General features: G+C 31.0%; 1 protein-coding gene across 1 annotated transcript in view; it reads right to left on the bottom strand.

The window, feature by feature from the left end:
* MS3_00002886 (uncharacterized protein) overlaps positions 1-26,275 on the bottom strand; it is a 271,766-nt gene that overhangs the window by 89,880 nt on the left and 155,611 nt on the right. The window contains exons 8-11 of the mRNA XM_051210541.1: positions 12,376-12,476; positions 10,580-10,772; positions 3,059-3,442; positions 759-1,172 (exon numbers count right to left, since the gene is read on the bottom strand). Coding sequence (XP_051070547.1) covers positions 759-1,172; positions 3,059-3,442; positions 10,580-10,772; positions 12,376-12,476 — 1,092 coding nt within the window. The remainder of the gene's footprint in view (positions 1-758; positions 1,173-3,058; positions 3,443-10,579; positions 10,773-12,375; positions 12,477-26,275) is intronic.

Genomic DNA, 26,275 nt, shown 5'->3' with positions numbered 1-26,275 from the left:
AATAAAGTAAGTATTAGATAAAAAGTATCGAATAATAGCTACAATGAATAGGAAGGCATCCCTGACGGGACTCAAATGATTTCAACTATTAAATGAGAATATTGTGCTAGATGTTAAAAAAGGGGAAATATATACACTGATAGTAAGTATTGTATATCATATCCATTGAATATGTGAAGGAAAATTGGAATCTCAGAACCTTTCTAAATAACACTCAAAGGTTCAAAGTGATAAACACCATGTTTAAGTCTCAGTTTTAGTATCAACAGTAGAATACAGGTACATATAGATCATAACTAAGACGAAATGCTCATTATGAATTTTGTTGACAGCCATTATTCAATATATTATGTTTACATCTTAGAAAAAAAGGATACCGAAGAAATTAAGTGGGAAAAATATGAATCAATAAACCAGTCTTCGCATTTGCTATCTAATGTAATGAAGGCAAATAAAGTAGTTTTTTAGCATGCTGCTTTAAATCTGGTACATTGCATTAGTAAACAGACTGAACGAGAGGATAAATTATTTAATCAATTTCATGTTCTGTTTGTATGCAATGGGTTTCATTTAATGTTAAAAAATGGGGGTTTACCAGAGCTTATTTGCATGCAACATTATTATCAAGTAAAAAAAAAACAAAAAAACTCATGCTTGATTTCATTCTTGTTAATATTTAATCATGCGTGCATCGCTACTGATTAAGGTAAGAGCAACAAAGCTAGCATAAGCATAGCCAACTATTCATATTTACGCACCACTTATTAATGTACGAAATGCCTGTAGTTCAGACACTGGACCAGTGATTTTATTCTTTGAATCGATCGACGACCATGGTGCCACATTTTTATTCATAAATCCATTATTATCATCATAATTATTGACAGTAGTTGTTGGCAGAGTTTTATGACTGACTAAACGTAACCAAATACGATAATCAGTACCGGGGCGTAAATGCATCATAGTGAAACAACAACATATTGATTGTGGTAATGGTATAATCCCAGTAGCATTTAATGGACTAATCGATTCATTCGATAAACCAAATAAAATTTCATAAGATATTATAGAATACATTAATTCTGGTAAATTTGGTTGGTCCCAACAAATTTTTGCACTAACATTTGTCAGTGTACGTAATTGTACATTTTTTGGTGAAGGTAGATCAAATGCTGAATAATTTAATGATGTTGGATGAAAAAATGAATAAGTTAAAACAAACGAAATAGAAACTAGCCAAAAACAATCTACAACAAGGTATAAGATAGAAGTTGTTTTGAATTATAATAGTACTTTATTCATTGTTTCACGCAAAAATAGTCGAAGACTATTACAGTAGGATGTTCTATTTGACTCTAGTTTCATGCTGATTGAATCTAATACTCAAAGCATATATGAAAGCTTGAGGAAGATAGATATGTCATGTGACATTTTAATCCATCTCAGCAAGTGTTATAGTAAACAAACATTACTACTGTACTATTCACATCAAGAATAATTTCTTGTAGGAATACATTGACTACATTGACGTTTATAATAATTAATCTACAGTGTAGTGATTGAATTCTATTTCTTCATTAGGAAATAGGATTTCAAATTATGTGATAATAGTGAAAAGCAAATATAGAGTAAACTGGTGTCATAAAAAACACTGGTACAAGTTGAAACTATGACAAAAAAATTTAATGAAAAATATAGTATTTCGTGTATAACTTATCTGAAGAGGCTCTGTGGAAACTACAGCAATTTTTATTGTTCAGATCAGGAGTCGATTAAAACTAGATCACTGTGGAAAACTTGGAAGAACTTGACGGCTGTTATACCCTACTGTGGGACTCCTCAGCAGTGCACATCCACGATCCCGCCTGTCGAGATTCGAATCCAGGACCTATCAGGTTTAGGTTTTCCATGGTAATCTAGCTTCAATTGACTCATGATCTCAACTATAACTTATCTAATATAACCGTTTATATGTGTTTTACGGTGACAATTACGTACATACATTTATTTAGTATATTTGAATTGTGGTTAGCAGTTTATGGTTGGGCACTGATTTGAATTTATTCAGGTCACATCAGTCATATGAACTTTTAAATAGTCTTCTTGTTTTTATCCGACAAAATTTACTCGATTTTTTTGGACTTCGTTTAAGTGATTATTATTATTAATAGTAGTAGTAGCAGCAAGGGGGTTGTTTGTGAAATTCGGAAGTAAATTTTGCTTTTGAAATCTCGTAAATCGTTAACAATAATAATAATTGTACTTCATATATGAATTAGTGTCATTTGCTGTGAATGACAGATTTCAGGTACAAGTATCTGTATTGGGCTTTGAAAAGTAAAACACGGTTAATAACTTGTAATTCATGTCTCTTAAATACTGGACCAGTTTATTTTGAACAGCATTATCAAATTATGCATAGGCTACGTTGTTCGATAAATATAGAAATTTCAAAAGCAGATATGATATTCCTCTCAATGGATTTTGGAAAACTTTAATAAAATGTTATTACTTGGTCAGAGGTCAGTATTCTAGAATGTTAAGTAAACAAAGAGACTATACTGGTCTACAAAAATGAACAGGCGAAAAAAAAATAAAGGCATGATGCAAATTTTAACAATGGGGCATATTTAAAGTCAGGTGTTTCTTTATTTAGGTTTCAGACATAATTATGTTTGTAGTGATTTCAAATTTCAAATAAACCAAATAAATCTTGGTTTAAAATTAGCTTTTACTGACAGTGATTTCTTGTGTTTAGAACAATTACCACTGATAATAGTTAAAACTGTCCCAATTTCAAAGCTTTCAATTTACATCAATGTTAACTAGTATAAATGAATAAACTAAGCTTTCATTACACTGTCTTATATCGTGGATTGTTTTTAGTATTCGATTTCTCAAACTGAAAAAGTTTGGCTTGTGCTCGTTTGAACCTGAACCTGAACTAAATAATCAATAATATCAACAACAAAAAACAACCTTAAGCATCATCAAGAATTGTTCCCCTAAATACAGTTAAAATTTAAATGAAAACAAATGACTTTTAATTAAAACTTACGGTAATCATTCGTTTGAACTTCAATTTGAGCAGCTACTCCATAACCGTGTATTGATTTACCGGCTAAACTTAAATAATATCGTGTACTTGGTTCTAGATCAGTTAATAAATACTGTGTTGCTGTCGCATCAATATCACGTGTTTCAGTGATGAATGACTTTTGTTTCTGTTTAGTAATTTCTTCTTCATTAGATGTTGATGACAATGGTGATTTAATATCACTTATTTGATCTACAACAGTAGGGGTAGTAGTGGCAGGTCGAAATCTCAATCTATAACCAAGTAGTTTTCTATCATTTGACATATCATCAGGTGGTGTCCATGTTAAATGAATATTTGTCGGTTTCAGTGATATACCTCGTAAATTTGTCGGTGCGGTTGGAACTATAACATTGTATGAAATGAATTTTTTGTAGCATTGTCATTTATATTTTATTTTTAAAAAAAGAATGAAAAATTAGGTGTAAGTGATTTTCAAGATATTCCAAAAAAAACATGACAACAGTGTAGAACACATATAGTATATAACTGTAGGGTATACATATATAACTTGACATTATTTATGTATAGTATCTTTATATACATAAATACATGTATATGTATATATATATATATTGTCTGCATGCTGATATAGATATATGTATTCATAAATAGTGTGCATTATTATAGAGAATGTGACTGAAATGTTCAGTAATCTAAGATATTAAATGTGGACAAGTTACTGAGGCAGTTTTATGTGGGAAGATTTAATATGAAAGAAAAATAGGTACTTACTTTTAACAAATCATAGGTATTTCATAAGTATGATGATTTTTAGTGTGTACAATTAGTTAAAACAACTTGAAATGTGGTAAACTAATTTAAGTAATACAAGAATAGCATAGAAAAATAGTGATAATATACAGTAAACCAATATATGATAAATCTGTAAGTAGTGGTTTATGTTAAGAAAAGAAAGATTAATACATTAAAAAGTGCATGAAAATACTACTACAATATACATGGCGGAAATTCTTTTTTTAGCCACTCTTAACTACTATCAAATTTAATAGTAGTGTAATGATATTAACAAAATAAACCTTAATAAAGGTTACCAACTTATAAGATTTTATAAAATATTATGGAATAAACTACGATACTCTTCATTAGTGGTTTGAAATTAATGAAAATTATTTAAAATGTTCACGCTAAAATATTTTTTAAAAAAAAGTTGTAATGAGTTTCTCTATTATTTTTAAAATGGAAAATTCTTTCATTCTTGTGCATTACTCTAATAACTATTTGTGTATTTCATAAATAGACATGAATATAATGATTTGATACCTTACATATAAGTAGTGAATAACTCTTGATGCAAATATGTATATATCCATCACAATTATATGTTAATGTGAGAATGTGTCAAGGGACATGTGATTTTTCAAATTTTTAATTAATCTCTATATTATACATTCATAGATATATAGACATTAACAGATTAAGACATTTGCTTTAGAGCGAAAAAAATAGTTGACTTCTTATGTAATCTAAAGTGGAAACAGGTTGAATTAGACGACTAGAAGTTGAGTATGTGTGGGTGAGAGATAGCCACAGAGAGCGGGAGAGAGAGAGATAGAGTTGAGTGAAAGAATGAACATTTATTTTCATATACGGTTTGAGTGATTGCAAAGACTGACAGTTATATGCTTAGATTTTAGAAGAATCAGACAATGGATACAAATAATGCTGAGAATTGATTAAAACGATTATGTGATAGGATTAGAACAAGATAAATAGAGACAAAATAAATATGAATGAATGACTGAGAAGTAAACTCACTATTAAAACATGTCAACTTACGAATATCCATCTGAATATCTATGAAATCTGAAATAGTTTTCGTAGTTATAATGGTAATAATAACATTATTATGGATCATTCTCATTATCTGTGATGTCATAGCCAATATATCCAACTTACTTTTAAAGTAGAATATGCACAGACTAACAAATAAGTTACATTTGGCGATGACAAGGAATGGGAATTTAGTTTCAGCATATGCATGTAATTACAACTTGATTATTCGGATTAAGCCTCTTTTTGATTTCTTTGTTCTATGTAGTTGAAATGAAACTTTGTTAATGTTAACTATTAAGTAAGTACTCCAAATACATCATTGCAATGCTGTTCCGTAATTTGTGAAGAACTGTTTTACTGTTTAGTTTTTGTGCCTTCAATTTTTCTAATAAGAAAATCTGAAAATCTGTTAGTGAATTCACACATGATTAACTAAGCATTTTTAAAATGCAATAATCGTTTATTTCAAGCTGAGATTTTATCTAACCTTATTTATGCATATTTTCCTTGGTTACAGGTAAACTGTACAGACTTATTGTTTGCTTTCCCGAATAATGATAATAATGGTATGTATGTATTGAGATGATGTTTCAGTGAATATGGCACCAGAAACAAGTATAGGATGTTTGGAATTAACAAATATCAGTTGTATGATGACAAATGAAACTCAAATAGAAATGTTTTAAGTTTATTATAAATAAATAATACGTCATATTGTGGTGTGTACTATTTATGCGGAGATATTTAAGTAGTATATGGAAGGAATTAGGATAAGAGTGCTTACCAGCTGAAGAGTAAAATAAAATGAAGAGGAAAGAAAACGAATAACAATCGGAATAACAATAAGATCAGAAGAATCATGAAGTATGTAGAGGACAACTGAAGGAAGTTATGCAAGTGATGTATTAAATGTACGATTTTCATATTTTATAAAGGTACTGTGTGATTTTACTTAAAATAATAATAGTAACTTGGTTCTATCCACCAAGTCTTCGTTTACTATAATATATGTAAAGCATATGCTGTGAATTCCAGATTTCTAAAGTATTAAAGCTTTTAAAGTGAATACCTATGTTATATTCAGTTTTCATAGTGCTGTTTTCAGGTAGATTTCTGAAATTACGATAGGTTATAATAAATAAATCACTGAAAGATGCTAATCAGTGAAGGCTTACAATGAGCACTATTGGCTCATATATATATATATATATATATATATATATATATATATATATATATATATATATTCAGTGCTTAAGAGTAGACTTATGCAACTACAGTTAAATGTCAATTAAGTGATTCCTCTTACCCATATAAGGAATTTTAAGTGCTGAGAATCTAAAGTGAAAGATGAATTGTCTCAATTTTGGATATATTAACTAGTTCTGGTCTATGAAGCAATTTACGTTGAACGATGTTCGCTGAATTTACGTCTCGGTTGATGTGAATACTTCTTAACATAGCTAGAAGCCGACGTGATTTGGAAGATAAACATTTAAATTTTTGCCCACTTTGAGATGAACATTATTCACTAATTCTTCCGTAATCTATAATGAATTCTATAGAGTCAGGAGATAATTATTAGGCTATAAATCCTTCAAACAACAGATGCTCTATTTATTTTTATTGTTTAAAGTCAGAGAAGCAGGTGTAAGTATATAAGCCATCTTGGTACCATGTTAGCTGGCGAAGCCAACAGTCATTTTGATCGTAGCGCGACCAGTTAAACCTAAAGTATATACCTTATCTACATATTTATTTTCATTCATCGGATTTGATCATATTTTATTCTTTCATATATGAATAATTCCTTTAATATTTACCCTTATGTTGAACCCTTTTTTGTATCTTATTATATTTCATACGTTACGTAATCGCTCATATTACATTTCATATGATTATTAGTAATATTTCTAATGCTCTCAACACATATTGTTTTATATTCGTTTTGAATTTAAACTTTGGCGTTAATATATAATCTACCAACTTTAGTTATACTAATCATTTTAAACTTTCTATTTCTACATTTACAAACAGAAGCACACATACTTCGTCCTACTAAATTTATATTTTTGATTGAGATTATGAACCGATTGATATTAGACCACTGTTACAAACCTGAAAGCACTGGACAGCGGTCCAGTGGTCTAGCTTAAATTGACTTACGAATTCAATTGTGAAAACTAATATTCACTTTAAGTAGTTTAAAAAAGGTATCAAATGTAGTTTTTGATTTTTTGTTGTTGTTATGACGCCTGTTATAAAAAATTGATTTATAATATGATATATTGTTATAGTATCGTCTTATTTTTAGTCTGAATGGCATCAATATCTTAGAACCAATTCATGGTAGATATTGTATATTTGTTAATGTAACTGAACTGATGATAATCAAGGTAACACAAATAGGGACGAAGTTACTTCACTCTCTCTCCCTATATATAAGTTCGTACCAGGTTCGATCGCGTGTTAATCTGAGTTCACACAAATATAAAGACCCTCTTATTCTCAACATTTCCTAAACTGGCATCATTCCGTAATAAAAAGAAACTTCTACAATCGTCTACGTTTATTTATCAACTAAGTTATTTATAATAATTGAAATTCACCTATCCAAATATATCATTCAGTTAACAAATTGTATGAAACCGTAACATGTCAGGTTTTGTTTCTATCCTGTTAGCAAAATATTTCCAAATCAAATCTTACATTCACTGACACAGATATCCAGTGAATCAAAACTAAATGGGAAGTGTAATGAGATAGTTCTTCCATGTCTGTAGTTGAATGTTGCTGAGTAATGTGCCTTTATTTTATATTTCTTGTCCATTTTGATTGACATATTGTTCAAATGTTCACTTAACAATCAACTTGACTTAACTATAAGTCGAAAACTAATAATTTGACCATTTTTCTATAATAACACATCCGTTTTCTTTTCTTTCCTTTTCTTTGTTCTTGTTGTTGAAAAATACTTAATTTTAACAAGTTACTCTTTTCAGTAATTCATCTCTATAGTTTACTATTCTATTAGGTTATTTGAAATAAACATTCTAAATTAACATCATAACGGAATCACAATTGAATCTAACATAAAATTACAAAAAATTTATGTGTCCTGTAGATATGAAAATACAAAAAAAAAAGAAAGTTTAATTATTTCATGCAAATACAAAACAAAATGAAACAGTGGGACAGAAAAAGTTTTTTCTGTTTTGGAGAGAGAAAATATCTCGAAAAATAGATAGGTGATTCTTTTATTCACATGCGTTATAAAGAGGGGGGGTGATTTATATAAATAAACATTTAACAGGAAGAGAATTTCGATTAAAAATTTATTTATTTTTTTTGTTTTTGTTTAAAGACTAATTAATTGATAATGAAATAAACGTTTATCGATCGGCTGTAGTGTATTCAATTAATGGATTATTCATGAAAGTTATAAAGGTAACTGATTTTTTGTTAATAATAATAATAATATCGTCATCATCATCATCAAAAGTATAGGAGTAGAGCAAGCAAGTGAGTATTGATTTATTTACCCAGGATGACATATAGATGTTCATGGTTGATAATGGTGATGATGATGGTGATAAAAGCTAGGAAAATATTAAACAATCATTGACTGGATAAACACATGTTCACTTATTGCTAGATAGGTATTCAGAGGATTGTATTATGTAGCCATGCTATGACAACAAATACTCTAGTATCAAATTTACAGTGAAATAAAACAATCTTGATACATTTTATTAAATTACCAGTATATGATTTGTCAGAAAGATACCTTTCAGAATTATCTCAGTTTGCATAATTAACTAACTTTTATGATTTTAGTACAATATTGTTTAGTATTAAAACAACCAGTATGCATGTTCTGCATATAACGATCACAAAATTACGTGTAGATTCCTCCATGATAACCGGAAATATCCGTTTTCTGATAGTGACTGAGTTTGTTTTTTTTTAGGTTGTTAGGTACTACCAGATCACACTTTGCTTTGTTAAGTTCTAATTATCAGTGAGAACATCACGTTTTGTCTGAAACAAATTTTTAATTATATGATAATTCCGTTTTCATTCGAAAAAGATTCTACCACTAACTAACAACATCAGAATGACCAATAGAAACTAGAGTGCACTGGACAATCGTGCTTTCACTAGGCCTCGTACAAGATCAAAACAATATTCCTGTTTTATACTGTAGATGATTCCGTTTGGTCACCGAGTCACAATTCATCGGTACACAATCTAAACTTTAGTTACATTTAACCACATAGTATGTTCAACTGAATTAATTCTTGATATTTAATGCAAATCTGTTGGTTTGAACAAAACAAGTCCCTCTTAATCAAGTCTACCATGAACAAACAAAATAACTCTCTTTAATTTTAAGCGATGGATAGAGGCCATCAGAGAATTCTAGGAAATTCGTCACTCAGATGTACCTGCATCCCGCAGTTGATACTCACTCCGGGACTCAAACTTCAGTAACTTTCTCTCCAAACGCCATAGAGTTATCCACTCGGCTACTAAGTTTAGATAACCACTAGCTTCTGATATATATATATATATATATATATATATATATATATATATATAGTTTGGTTGCTTGGATCTTTCCACTGATTTTTAGGACTTCATTTTTTTAGACTCATTTTGGCGTATGTGTATCCTGTGCCAGTGGCTGATCAATTGCAGTCCTAACTATTAATGAGAAGATCAAGATAATCAGTATACATGAACTAAAACTCTGTTTATTGTTTTCATATTTACGATTTGCGTAGACTTAGCCATAAGATGTTATTATTGATATTGTCTATGTCATTTAGTTACATATTATTGTAAAGCCATCGTACTTTAGATGTTACTTCTGTGTCAAAGTAGTAAGATAATGAATGGATATTGAGGAATTGAGTATTTGAAATAATTATTAACGGTAACATGCATCAAACTTAGAGTGGTGGAAAAAATTTATAGCAAACGGTGGATATGTTTTGTTTGGGCTACCCATCCTGTCTAGCAAATGTTAATGATGCTATTCGTAAAGAAGAATACATTCCTCTTAGTTAAATCATCCAGCTTTATGAAGAATAACACTATTTCAGTCAATCTATTTTACTTTATTATATACATTTTAGTTTAGTTATAATCAGACGCACTAGTTGATAGTAAATATGAAGATTCATGCAACAAAAAAAGAAGTTGGACACTTTTGAATTGATTAGTTGGTTAATATGGTATACATAATTGTTTGTATATAAATAGTAGGTTGACGTACATACACTCACATAAAATAACACATACATACAAAGGTACAAACATGCAGGAAGTTTCCATTTAAATAAATGAAACACTCACTCTCTGGAAAAATGAACACAATAAGCATTAAAAAGAAGGAGAAGAAGAAGAAGAAGCATAAGAATAAGAAGAGATTAGAAACACTGACAGTGTTACATCAAGTATACAATTCTATACATTTATGTATTATGTGAAATGATTATTTAAACAAGAGATTAATATGTAAAATTTCATCTTAATATTTATCAAATTATTTCATTAAAGTAAATTGAAAAATAAATAAATACCAATCATCAGAGTTGATTTCTTGACCATACCGCTTATTTATTATAATGATGATAATAATAACAAATTATACGCATTATTATTATTGTTGAAACTTACCACCGGGTGTAACTACAATTGGTAATTGTTCACTAACTGGACCATCTCCAGCAGCATTGAATGCGTTGACTTTAATATAATAAGTTGCATTCGGTAGTAATTTTGTTAATTGATATTTCTCTTGTGTTGTTCTAGCAATTAACCATGAGTTAAGTGAATCTTCTGGTCGAGTTGTATAATACAATTTATAACCCTATAGAATATTTTAAAGTGAAAGCATCGTATTATTATTAATATTATTTTCTTCTCTCAAGCAAACGTCAAGAGGTATTTATGTATTTTTTTAAAAATCGATAATAATGACATCACAGTGACTTGGTTTGAAACCCAGTAGCTGATAATAAACTATCTAGTCTGATTTGAAATAAACTGAGGTTATATAATATGAAGAACAAAATCTATTGTTTTAGGTTATATCGATTATAGAAAAAAGGCTAGGCCTTGAATGAATACACTGATGCTTTATACTCAAACCCCTTATGCAAATAGTAATTATGTCTTCATTAGTGAATAATTCCTAGATCTAAGTTTTGAAGTTCTACTAAGACGTTGTGAACACTTGAATTAATCAATATCGAGTATGAGGCATTTACTCACCAATAAGATTGGAAGATGGTTGTGCAATAACGAGAATTGATTGAATTTGTATATTTAAAATTTTGGATCATAACTCAGTTATTTAAATGATATAAAAACTCACTGCCAGACCTGAATGTTTTAGTGATCATGGATGTGAGCATACTAAAACAAAACATCCATCCCTGGTTTTCGTTATTTGTCTAATTAAGGTTAGCTCGTTATTTGGACTAGAAAAATCTAACAATCTAAACAAAAGCATTAGATAAATAGTTGCTGATTTGTTATTTATATTAAGGTGATAATCAATCATCAATCAAAACTTTTATTTTCATTAAGCACAGTATTCATTTATTCTGTATATATTTTGAACAAATTAATGTCTTTATATGGACGTTATAGACTAGTTGTATTTATTCACTTACTGATTGAAATTTAAAACATTATTGTTATGGTCTTTGCCCTTGTTAATTATCACGTGACACAATCTCCAATCAGAATACTGACTTACATGAACTTATCCTTGTGCTAAATCAATGACAAGTAAACCATCACTAGCAGCCTTGCGTCAACTATGAATCCTTATTGGTCCTTCTCGCCTAACCCTACTGGTTTGAGTCCAGAGCACAATCTCAGCTTACACTGCATGAATAATATATTTCAGACACACTTAGTTTATGTACAAGCAAACCAGACCGCATCATACCATGAAATAAGAAATAGCAGTTATGCAAGATCCAGCCAAAAGTGTCTGTGATTGTGAGAGACTGTAACTAATAGATTGGGAATAAAGTGAGGGCAATAAATAGCATATTCGTAGTTAATAAGCCAAATGAAAGTTTATGATGAAAGGAATATGAATGTACATATAATCTAGTTACTTAATAGTTATACTATATATATGATAATAGTCCACAAATAGATCCTAGCAGTTACCAATCATTTATTCTTCGTTCTGATATAACAGTTGTTTAGTGCAGATTTAAAAAGAGATTCTTGCTTATGATCTTTACTTTTGATTTACCATATATCAAATAAACTACATGAGAAACCAATTACTTATTTATTCGATGCAGAAATTTGTGAAAATCACTGTACAATGAATTGATTAATCATTTCAGCCTAAGAAACTCATAGGACTGTAATTATTAAAGAGTAGATTGGAGCAAAAACTTGAAAAAAACTATATATTATATAGTAATTTAAATCTAAATACTCACAGTGATACGACCATTGGATTCAACTGGTGGTTTCCAGGTTACTACTACAGAGTTCGGAGAATCAACAATAGCTTGTAATACTTGAGGAGGTGTCCCAGGTGCTGAAAACGGAATCACAACAGTAATAATTGATAATAATAAGAGATAGAATCTTTGTTAAAACTCAGATGAAGAATAAAAGTGTTAAATGATTCATAGCGAATCAGTTTATGTGAAGAATCACTCGTAATTCGATCACATATTTCATCCCAAATTAACAAGCATCATCACGATTAAGAGTTAATCAGTCAGTATAGTAAACTTGGGTGATGAAATGGCAAGAGATTTACACAAGAGATTTTAATTTAATCTAGGTCAATGTTACCAGTAATCAACTGTATTTCTGCTAGGTGTTTTGAAAAGAAAAAAATAACAAGAGTCATAATTCATCCTATAAATATCACTATATATAAATGCATCCAATCACTTGGATAATATTGTCACTGCTTACTAAATTATATGTGTGAAATATTGCTTACAAAGAAAAATCATTTGGATACATTAAATGAAATTGTCATTTAATAAAGTTAATCTGTATTATGAAAACACTCCAGGAACTAAGGTGTATGTTGATTTTCATCTTGAAATTGAATTCATTTCCATGTCAAAGAAATGCCTTTTTTTCAAAACAAAACATAACGAAATATTATGTAACTTCTATTTTGATCCAGTACCAAATGTTACATCATTGATTATTTCAACAAAATAGTCAATATACTTTATATGCCATAACTGATATGGTAAATAATTCTGCAATGAATATAGATAAATACTTTTGATGGTGACAACATTGACTTTCAATGCTTGAAATTAATGAACATTGATCTGTGAATGGTTGTTTCATACTAGTTAATCATTTATAAATCGTGACTGAAATCTTAAGGGAAGTTATAATTATTATTATAGGATTGAAATTCATACAAAACCAGTATCATAGTTCATATACTCTTACTTATACAGCATTAATAGAATTGAAACTATATGACAACCTGTTTTTAAGATACTTAAATGGATAGAAAATCAATCTACTTATATTATGAACATGTTCATATGTAAATATGCATTTCATAAGTTTGTGAAATATAAGAAAATTAAAAAAGAAAATTAAATTATATCATGTATACTTAGTGGATTAGTACGGGTAAAACATATTAAATCAAGGCAATATTTCATAATCCCCTTACTCATGAATGTGATTAGAGTATAAAAGAGGATAGAAACAGAGAGAGTGAGAGTGTGAGAGAGTGAGGATGAATAAGAATACAAATATCATAACTGTATGCAATTGGTTGATCAGTAATGAGTTCATTTAATAAAATAATATAGATCATTGAAGAACATATTTTATTTATGTTTTTGATGTAAATTTCATAGTCTTATGTTTCTCTCTTCTTTTTTTTTCATCTCTACATATTCCTTTATTGTTCTCATATATAACTAGATATTTGAATTTATGCTACAACGAATACAATCATTAGTCTTTCAATCATGTTTTAAAAAAAATGACCAGAAAAATAAAACATTGAATATAAATAAACATATGGTTGAATGAATACCACATTACCATATATTAACCAACACAAACATCGTTATTTATTCAATTACTGAACGACACACATGGAAGATTAAGTGAAGACAGTATGTACGTATATATATATTTGTATACATTCTGACAAGAGTGAGAGGATGAAATTAAGTCGTTTCAATGGTGTGTTTTCCTCATTATTAACAAAATTCTTCATGTGTAAGTAGTTTCCATTGGGTTAATTCATGTGATAGGAAAAATCTGAAAATTTCACCTTTTTCTATAATTTGATACAGATGAGAAAGTATATATACATATATATGTTTGTAAAATGGTTAAACGATAATTTATGACTTCCACGGACAATCGAATAGGTTGAAACACTGTTAACTGATGTTAAAAAAGTTTCAACTGTCAAATATTATTCGAACATAATTTATGTTACATAAGGAATACAGTTCAACAACTATTGAGTACTGATTAATACTTGGTAACTATATGAAGTATACAATACTTTTATGTGTTAAAGTTAGAATATGTGGGTTTTGTTGGCAGTGTGTTACTTTTTAGACCATTTAACAGATATACTATGATTCATTTTTGTAACTTTACTTAATTTGTAATAGTGCACAACTACTAATCAATGGCATTAAGGATACTGACTCATGATTTCAATCTGTGAAAATTTCTAAAAATCTCCACAAACCCCTTCTGATTAAGGATACTAGTCTTACATTCCAAAATTCACTATTATTATCTTCTCATTAGAATTTCTTCGAGTTGTTTTCGAAGTTAGTTGCTAATAAGAATATGATGAAATCTGAAGGTCCAGGTTTCATTAGTTAGTAAAGTGAATTCCTACAATATTTCACTATTCATTTCATAACTAGTAATTCATCAGTTCACTTCATTTAATGAAATACAAATACATTTTAGATAATGATTTAAGCTGATTACGTATTGCATTTTTTAAATTTATTCTTTTTCGAAACTCAACTGGATTGAAGCGATCTCATTTGAAAACTACGTTTAATCCATAGAAAAATTAATTAATCACAATTGATTGATCACTGGGTGGTGACCAATGTCATGTGTGTCAAGTCCTTATTAGTGCAGATCGAATGCTATCGACCATGATGCAATGTGACCACCAGCCTAAGTGACTCGACACTGTGTGCACTATTGTGAGATTAGATGATGGTTGGAGGTAGTCGACAGGAAACCCTAATTAATTAATGTCTGAAATTACAAAAGTTAATTGGGGGTAATTAATTATTATTAGAGAAGGATGTGCTTAAAATGATTCAATTAGATATTTGATAAAGATAAATCTGAGTTTATTCCTCCTCATGAAAGAAACGAAATAAACTTTTCATTGTGCATAATTTTATATTCTGTTCTTTGCACGGAGTTAGTTATTCAATGCTATAGTGATGGTTGGTTACACTTAATACATAATAAAATTCTTCATATTTTGTTGGGTTACATACGAAAACTAGATTATGGTTATCACGTTATCACTAAGCTATTTAGTCAACGAAAAAACTTTCGTAACCTTGAGGAATTTACACTCGATTGATTATCAAGTAGAGACCATTGAAATGTTTACCTAGTCTTATTAGTTGTAATCGAACGTTACATATTGTATAGCTTAATAAAGCAAATACGAAATCTTGCAGGTGGGATAAGTTAAATCAAATTTCAGGTTCTTCTTGATGGAAAATGACAAATATTATGAGACCTATATCCAGAGGTTCTTGTTAACTGCCAACAACCACAAAACATTTCAAAATGGTATACCTGATATCAAGTCGCTTAAGTTAGTGTTATAGCAAAACCTGATTCATAAGATTTGATCAGTACTGAAGAATTTGGCAAGCATGATGACGGATAAATCGGCTGTATATCTAGGTTCATTTAAACTTTGTAACAAAAATTTCATAACCAGGAAAGCTACAGCTGGAGTAGCTTGATGGTTACATCACTGGTATCGAGCTCTGGATGTTACGAATTAGTAATTCTGTTCTAGCACTGACTTCCTAAAGCCTGCAGATGATTTTACTGTTGACTAGCATGAAATCTATAATTTTATATTGATTACCTCCTGTCATGCAATGTTAAGTAGTAGATAGAATTCGATTAGAGCTAACGGTTAGATAGCGTGATAGGGAAGAATGAAATACAAATCTGTGAATGTATAAAACAAACGGAAATAGAAACTGATCAGTTGGCATTTTGAGTACCAACAATGAGAAATTAGAAAAACCATTACTTAGACCTTCATACCTGTCAAAAACATCATTGACTATCTAAATTGATTGGCTCACTAGATAATATTTTGACGTTTAAAGAGAAAGGCAATGGGTTAGAATTATAATATGAACATCAACAAAGGGATATATTTTCATTTAGTTGAAAAGTTTCAATAGGATGATATACAAATTCTGAATTGCCCTACTAGCTCTATATTGGATATACAAAAACTTGTGAAATATCACTCTATGGAAGTAATCTGTTCAGTATGAACATATGACAGCAGTAACTACAATTCTGAATATCAGCAATGAAAAGTTATAAACCGTTTTTAAGAGTATATGGATAAATTATTCATGAAATAACAATATCTTTCTTGATTAATCGATTAAAATAGTATTTTATCTTAGTTACAGAAGTTTGAAGATTTTAAATATCATTCCGTGTAATATTTTGTTGTAACAAAGTGAAATAGCTGTACAGTATTTCACTGATACTAGTTGATGAAATGTCTCAAATGAATTATTCAGTCTTAAGAATCAAAGTACATTTTATACTCTTTCTATTAACTTCATTTGTTTAGCCTTAGTTTTTTTTATACAGCATCATATACAATTACAATTGAGAATAGGACAAATATAGAAAAAAAAAGAAAAAAGAAAGAGAATCTATGATCAATGGATAATTTCACTGATTGAAGTCATGAATGAATTGAAGCTAGACCACTTTGGAAAACCTGGGAGCACTGGACGGCCGTTTCGTCCAAGTATGGGACTCCTCAGCAGTGTGCATCCACGATCCCGCATCCCGCGAGATTCGAACCTAGGACATATCAGTCTCGCGTCAGGCGCTTAACCATTAGACCACTGAGCTGGCATCCAACGGTGTTAATGTCTAACTTCAGCCAATCCACGGAGTTGCTCCACCGTACACCACTGTCTAAAGTGAGTTGATATCTCACAACAGACCTGGTTGAACTCCACTGGTAACGGCTTCTCACTAGAACTCCAGGAGTATCTCTTGAAGAATCAAAATACATTTTATACTCTTTCTATTAACTTCATTTGTTTAGCCTTACTTTTTATTAATACAGCATCATATACAATTACAATTGAGAATAGGACAAATACAGAAAGAAAAAAGAAAAAAGAAAAATAATGTATGATCAATGGATAATTTATCTCACCATGGGTAATTTGATTAGTTTCATGTTTCTGTAATTTCAATGAACGTTTCAAGAGAAAAAAATAAATTTATTCTAAATGTATAGATTCGTTCAAGGGCAAAACTAACACGAAAATACTGTTTTCAGGGGGTGGGGTTGTTTGGTTTGTTGGTATTAGCTTGTATTTATATATTTATTTAGTATTAAAAAACAACTCATTTTTAAGAAATATAAAAGAAAAAAATTAAGATAAAAATTTTCCATTCTACCTATGGAATAGACAAACGTGAATGATGGATGGAAAAAAAGGAGACATTTGAAAACAATCATCTGAATTTATTTAGATATAATTCTATTCAATATTGATATCTTACAATGAATAGGTCATTTCTGTGTAGGTTATCGACAGTTTCATTATGAGATTTAAAAAAAAAACAACAACTGCTCAGCGCTTATTTAAATGTTCATAAACATGATGCAGGTTTTTGGATAGAGTCAACTCCATTATTTGTGAAAAAAGATTTTCAAATCTTACCCTCTATGAATTCTCGACATTTGTAGAACAATAATATAGATAATATGAAAAATGATATCATTATAATCTTAAATTTGGTAATAGAGTCTGGATTTGTGGCATAATTACTTTTTACCAACAATCATAATACTTAAATTCACTTGGTGTTGTTTTTACTTGTATTTTACCATTGTTATTTAGGACTGCAATTGATCAGTCTCATGTTGGCATATGTGCATCCTGTGCGGATTGCCTCGATATAACCTTAAGTCACTGCTAGCCACTAAATATCTTTGCTCAAAAACCATAATACTTGTTCAGGTTTAAGTTTCAACATGGTCAGTATCAGTGAAAATTTATTGTAGACTGTGCTATTTCGAATAGTTTTTTGCTAATAAAAATAGGACTTTTTCTGTATTTCTATACTGAATATAAATCGTCGTAACTGACCCTAATGAGTGATAAATTTATGGTGAGCGATAGCGATACGGTAAACAAAAGAGTGGTTCTATAAAATGTATATATGACTGAAGTGGTTTTTGGCATTTTTTTTACATAAATTTCAAAGTCAATTTGTTACAATATTTATTACAGTATTTGGTGACCTTATGAAGAGTGGGATTTATTGATATTATGATCACAATTCACTCAATATGAGACTTTCATAGGAAAGCTGGAAGCATTTAATGGCCGTTTTGTCCTAGTGTAGGACTTTTTAATAATGCACATCCACAATCCTGAACATGGGAACCGAACCCAAGACCTTCGATCTCGCGCGCAAACGCCTAGTCTCTACCGCTGAGCAGAGATCTAAGGGTGGCAATGTCTGACTTCAATCAATCCACAATGTTGCACGACCATCTTCCACTGTCTACGGTGGGTAGCTGTCTCACGTATGCTACGGCTGAACTCCACTTCTCACTGGAACTCCGAAAATTACCTGCCCATCATAGTTGATAGTGAGCACATAATAATTATGAGTCTTGAGTGCTGTTAGAGGTATGAGAGCGGTTATCACTTCCCGGTTTCTCACACCATGGAAGGGTTCTTCTGGAGGTAACTGAAAAGGTGGTCTTAGTGACCTGAGAGCGTGACCACAGTGCTCAAGGTCAGTCGCACACTACCTTTTTATGAGTAACTTATGTGTTAGCTCCGTACTTGTTGAGACCTTACAACAGGAAATGGATATTCGTGGGATAAGGCGAGGTGTGCATTTTTAGGGTCGACGTTTTCTAACCCCATCCGTACTTGTAGGAAGGCATCATCGCTGTCATACTGGTTATCTGAAGGAAACACCTTACTTCTGTCACAATTCTGTACAGTCAGCAGTATGACTTCACCTTCGGACCTTGTATTTGTTCCTTTTAGTCTTACAGCTCTTCAACCGACCTGTCTGACATGGTAGGACCTTGAGGAACGGTTGTTTCAGCCAGTATAACTCCGCTGCTTCATCAATATGGGCAAGCCCGACCAACACGTCAAGGTAGCAACAACGGTGAGACTATCTCAGAAAAAAGCAACACTCTCACCTGCTCCAAGTCCAGACGTTTAGAACGGTGGGCGGAACATTTTAGAGAACAGTTCAGCTGGCCTTCAACTACTCTACAACTACCCTCCATTCCCAGACAGCGTGAATGGAACATTGAAGTAGGTCCCCCGATTCTAGCTGAAGTTCAAAAGGCCATAGTTAATCTGAAACGAGAAAGGGCAGCGGGTCTAGATGTATTGGCTCCAGAGGTCTTTAAGGATGATGGTCCAATTTTCGCGATTAGGTTGACTAATATTTTAGCTAAAATCTGGGAGTTGGACGTAATCCCATCTGACTGGTCTCAATCACTTATCGTCCCAATATATAAGTAGTTGTCAAAATCATCCTATGACAACCATAGAAGGATTAGTTTAACTAATATAATATCTAAAATACTAGCCTCGATAATTATCAGACGCCTAACTAAGACTCGTGAACTGCAAACACGAGAGAACCAAGCTGACTTCAGACATGGTCGTGGCTGCACCAACCACATATTCACCATTCGTCAGGTTCTAGAACACAGACATACGTATCGGCGTCCGACAATGGTGGTCTTTCTTGACTTAAAAGCAGCATTTGACTCTGCAGACCGCGAGATTCTGTGGCAGTGTCTGTCATTGAAATGCGTACCCCAGAAGTACATAAACCTTGTGAAGGCTCTTTACTCGAACACTACTAGTCGAGTCAGAGCTTATGGCGAACTGTCATCTACTTTTGCAACCTCAAGTGGTGTCCGTCAAGGCTGTCCACTTTCCCCATTTCTGTTTAACTTCATCATAGACCTATTGATGGAAATAACATTCTCGTCTACTGAATTCTCGAGTATTGATCTCCTTCCAAGAGGTCCACTTATCGACTTAGAATACGCAGATGACATAGTCCTGTTTGGTGAAGACACTGATAAAATGCAGAGTCTTTTGGTAGCACTGAGCAACAATGCCAGAATGTTTGGAATGCGCTTCTCTCCCTCTAAATGCAAGTTGTTGCTTCAGGACTGGTTTGCGTCAACACCTGAACTAAGGATAGGGAGTGAAGTAGTCGAACGCGTTGACAACTTCACTTATCTTGGAAGTCTGATCAGCCCTGATAGGTTGGTGTCTGACGAAATCTCTATACGGATTCGAAAATCTCATTTGACGTTTACCAACTTAAGTCACCTATGGAGAAGGTAAGATATCCGTCTATCAATTAAGGGATGAGTGTACTGTTTGGCAGTTCGTTCTGTTCTACTTTATGGCTGCGAAACATCGCCATTAAGAGTAAAAGATACTCGTAAGTTACTGGTATTTGACCACAGATGTCTTAGAAATATTGCTCGCATCTGCTAGGATCACCGGGTAAGCAATAAAGAGGTTAGACGCAAGATATTAGGGAATGATGGTAAATCAGTTGATGAACTTGTAAATCTTCATCCACTGAGATGGTTGGACCGCGTGTTACGAATACCAGAACACCGATCACCACGACGCGCAATGCTGACTAGTGCTGGAAACGGTTGGAAGGAAGTTAGAAGCGACCAAACCAAAACGTGGCATCAATCCTTGAAGTTACTAGATTCTGGTCTGAGTCATGTTGCTAGATACAGACTACTTGGTTGGGGTCCGCGTGACTATCGTAACCAATGGTTGGAGACTTTGGGTGATATGGCTCAGAATCGATCACAATGGCGTAGGTGTATACACTCTTTGTCTTCGCTGAAACCAAGAGAATGAAATCGCTTTATATCTTTCTTTCTACTAACTAATTCTTTCTTCCTGTATTATATCCTTATTGCAATCTTTCTTTTATATATTACCACCTTTGAATTAACTACTTCTATGAATTCGGTGTTCATCTTTCTGTGCTAATGCGGTATGGCAACTTGGACTGATGCATATATGTTCCTGGTCCTACATTGTAACTGACTGAATAATTATGAGTATAGGGTTGTGGAGATTGTTGAGTTTTAACTTAGTTCAGTTCACGATCTTAATTGAAAGTTAACAATCTTCACAACCCTATACTGATAGTTATTGATATGGTGAAAATATAAAAAACCTGTTGACCAAGGGTTAGTTTCATAAGTTCATGGAAGACGTACAAAATCCAGTTCTCATAATGATTAGAGTTTTGAATGAATTTCAATTTCGTGTAGTATATTTTTCCCAAGAGCATGTAATTATGTTCGATAAAATGAGTCACTTGTCTGAAGAGTTGCTTGTCTTCAGATATGTTATGCAGACATAAGCCATATATATTTTATTGCTAGTCGGATACAAAATGAGTGAATATTAAAACTGAGTATCATATACATCTAAATGTTTTCATCCTAATTAAGCCTTCACTCTGAATCCAACTACAAAACATTGTTCACAAGTATATACAACTTTGAAATGGAAACAGTGTTGAAGTATCAACTCATTGAATGCATAGATCGAGTAAGTAATATTTTATTATGAAAAATTTGAGCAAACAAATTAATTTGTTGGTATTATATCCTCTTAATTAAATAATTTAATTAATGAGCCGTTATTGTCACTCTAGATAAATTCTTTATCTCCGACTTCATGAAGAGAAAAAAAGTATTTGTTGGATCCATGTTTTTTTCTCCGTCCACATTATTTTCCTCGTTCACCTTTGAATTATAAATGTTTCACGATATGATATACTAACAATTGAATATCAGGTAATATATTATTATTCTAGGGTACAACTACTATTGTAGTGAACGAAAACACAAAGGAGGACAACTAAATGTATTTGAACACAAAATAACAGAATTTCTCAATGAAATCTAAGACCCATATAGTAAATACTTCATTTGTAAAATATCAATCAGTTGTCCCAAACTTGACTGTTCCTTTTGCAAATGTCAGTCAATCGTCTCAGACTTCACTGTTCCTTCATTTCCATAGCAATCACCCAGTGTTCTTATTCTTTTTTTCTTTTATCTTAACCTTCTTCAGCCAGGTATTCCACTTTCTATTGATGATACATACTACTTATATCAACATCAGTAGCACACACATCACGCTATTACTACTAGCTACATCATGCAGTTTTATAGACATTTTAATCTGTATACTGTTTAGTTTTCTTATTTTCTTCAACTTTTAAATATAATAAATATGATCACGAATAGTTTATTTAAAAACGAATAAGAATCAGTATTTCATTCTATAATGAGTGATTAGATTAGCTTCATATTTCAATTTCAGTGGGCGTTTCGAAAAAAAATTGAGATTATATTAAAGAGAGAATGAGAAATAGAGATAGAGGGGTATGAATGTAAATTCACTGACACGAACATGTTACGTTTAGTAATGATTTTTATTAGCTATTAGTTATTGAAGTATGGAGAAATCCCGTTCTGATTTGTGATTGAGTAGAACATTTTATTTTATACCAGAAATGATGGAGGGAAGGAAGGAGGGAATCAGACGTTATAAGTTTCGTTTGGGTATATATATAAAGATTTTAATGAAACAATATGATATGATTTGATTGTATAATGACAATTATTATTTAATTCCACACTCATAATTTAAAATGTGAAAGTTGATTGATGAATAAGTGAAGGTGCAAAATTGTTTACTGACCCATTTCGAACTACATATTTCAAAACTATTTGCTTGTTTGCTATTAATCTAATATATGATGAACAATTCGTCCTATATCAGACTAGTTAGCCAGATGTATTTTTATCTTTGGGTTGATGTTCACATTAGGGCTTTCAAGTAATACTTATAGATTCAAATATCAATGTATAGTTTGCTAAGATCTGGAATTTAGATAGCCATCGACCTATTCAATGGGTATGATGTTTATTTCGCGGAGCATGGTTATCTTTTTTATTTTAATCCATAAGATGTATAATTTGTCATTTGGCAAATACTTAGGTATTCGCTGGTACTCAGTAGATGATGAAACTTCACAGTGTGTACTGGCAAATTTGAGTCTAAAATTTAATTTATAGCTGTATGATATTCTACGGAGTTTTTATTTTATGCGTATTTTAAGTCTAACAGAATATGATAAACTATGTTGAAATAATACCTTATTAACTTCATTTTGTGGCAAGGACTGGAAAAGCAAGAGCCGCATTCTTCTAATCGAAGAACATATGGAACTTAAAACAACTGTCAGTCAACATCAAAGTTAGTATCTTCAATACGAATGTCGAAACAGTCCTACTGTACTGAACTGAAACGTGGAGAATTTCTATGATCATCGTCAAAAAGGTACAAGTATTTATAAACAATTGTCTACGCAAGATACTGAATGTCTGTTAACCGGATATCATTAGCAACAGCCTAATGTGGGAGAGGACAAACCAACTTCCAGATGAGTAGGAAATTAGGAAAAGACGTCGAAAGTGGATAGAACATACATTACGGAAATCACCAAACCTCATCACGAGGTAGGCACTAACTTGGAATCTTGAAGGGAAGGAAAAAATAGAAAGGCTGAAGAACACACTACGTCGGGAATTGGAAGCAGACATGAAAAGGATGAATTGCAACTAGAAAGAACTAGAAAGGATTGTCCAGGACAGTGTTGGATGAATAGTGCCGATGGGTGGCCCATGCTCCTCCACGAGGGATAACAGTAGTATATTTGTATATTTGCACTAGTTAAACTACGAATTCTCCTCATTATGTTCACAGTTTATCTAAAACTAGAAATAGAGATCATTCAATTTCTGTCAGTCACAGTAAAGACATTATTTGGTTGAGTGTTTTCCTTCAAATTCAGTAGTACACTGAGGTTACCAGTGAATACTTACTGTTTATCAGTTGACTAATTAATAGATTCCTGAAAAGTTCATTATTTCCTTTATCATCTGTCTTGATTATTTTCTCTATTCAACGTAGTACGTTTAATAAAAATTATACGAGACAACAAAGGTTTATTTCATAAGATTTTAGGTTTTTGATTTTCGTTACTATAAATCTACTACTTATTTGTATAATTATATTTCATACAATATTGTTTTCACTGTTACCAACATCTTGGAAAGTTTTAGGAAATCAGTTAATTTCGTTTCACACAATTCAAATGTTTTGTTCATATCTTGTTGATATGATAAACAGTTTCCAAGATCTGATTTCTATCACTATATCACCAAACAGTGAAAATATAAAAAAAATTCTAAACTTTCAATATCATCAAATACGTTAATAGTTTAATTTTCTTATTGTGATCAAGTAAACTTATGTTTACACGAAAATTATCGATTTTATTTTGAAAATTAATTAACAAGCAGTTTTGCATAGCAATTAATTTACTCGGGATTAAAATAATTTAGTTCGTTTCTTTTTTTTTTTCTAATCGTTTTATTATTTACATTTATTTGACATCGTATTTGTAAGTATTAAATATTTCGTTAACTAGTGACAATGGGACAATTTGTTAACTAGAATCTGATAAAAACAAAAAAAAATTTTTTCTGAATAAACTGGATAGCAACAAATCTATTCTTAATGTATAATGTCCTATATAGTCATAAATAATTAGAACTAAGCAAACTGATAATAACATTGTTCTTGGTATATAAATTGTTATACAACCATATTGATCTATTTGTATATATATATATATATATATATATATTTATAATCATCAATTGAAATTTTCCTATATGAATATATTAACATAAATATTGGTAATAAAATATTCAACCCTAATGAATGGAAATAGCTATCAGAAATAATAGACTAATTATTGTCAATACCATTCTATCTATTCTCTTGTCTCTCTATTCAATAATCTACCATGTACTCATCTATTTGATTGTACACATATCTATTCATAGACAAATTTACATGATTTGTAGGTAGTCTAAAGAAAAAAATGTCATTAAGGATTGATGAAATACTTATAACTGGGCGGATTATATTAATGATAATAAGAACAACAATAAACAATTTAATCAGTTGAATGATGAACAAATGACAATAATTACAAAAGGTATATTGGTCATTAAATATAAAATTGAGGTTAATAATAATATAATTGAATAATAAATTGATTTATTGAATAGTGTATGGTGGAAAGAATAAAATGGATCATTGTTTAAATTACTGTCTAATTAAATGAGAGTTGATTTTTTGGCCAGTAATTTATGCTTATCAACTATTAACCTGTTCATTTGTATCACAATAATAGTAATAATAATTTAGCATTAAGTTCTTTTGTCATCATTGTATCATTTCAAAGAGAGGGTTCTTGACAAGCCTTTTTTTTTCCTAATTTTATTGGATTAGTTGATAAAGTAGATTTTTCTGTTAAACCTAGAAGTAATCTACATTAGGACTTATAAATTCATCGGAGTAATATTGAACAAATTTCAAAATCATTCTAAATACAAACGAATATCAACTAAATAACTAATGGGATTGTAGAGAAGATTTGTAGCTCAGGTGGATGATTTAGGTGCTTTTTTTCTCTCAGCTGGATAGTTTAATCGTGGAGCTTTCATCGTTCTTCTGACATAACATCTTCAGCACAAACTTCAGGTAGAAGAAATTCAAACACTTCACTTCCATTTGAAGTTTGTACTGATGATGTTGTTCAGAAGAGTGATGAAAACTCCAGGACCAAAATATCCAGCTCAGAGAACAAAGCTCCACCTAAATAACTAATGGCAATTAAAAAAAACATCATATAGCTATTTCATTCCAGTTTACAATTCTTTAATTGTACAGGTCACACGAAAACACCTTAGGCTAGTAATTTAGTAGTCTCAATGTGTGTGTGTTCGTTAAGATATCTGAAGGTTTGTGAATTATATCCGTGAAAGAATACGCAGTGCTTACTATGTAGGATGAAGACATACAGTAATTTCTGTTTTTCATCAGTTCACAAGTTGATGTTTATTTGATGTTAAGAATC

Source organism: Schistosoma haematobium, chromosome ZW, assembly GCF_000699445.3.
Source record: "Schistosoma haematobium chromosome ZW, whole genome shotgun sequence".
Taxonomy (NCBI): Eukaryota; Metazoa; Platyhelminthes; class Trematoda; order Strigeidida; family Schistosomatidae; genus Schistosoma; species Schistosoma haematobium.
This window is presented reverse-complemented; position numbering and strand designations above follow the sequence as displayed.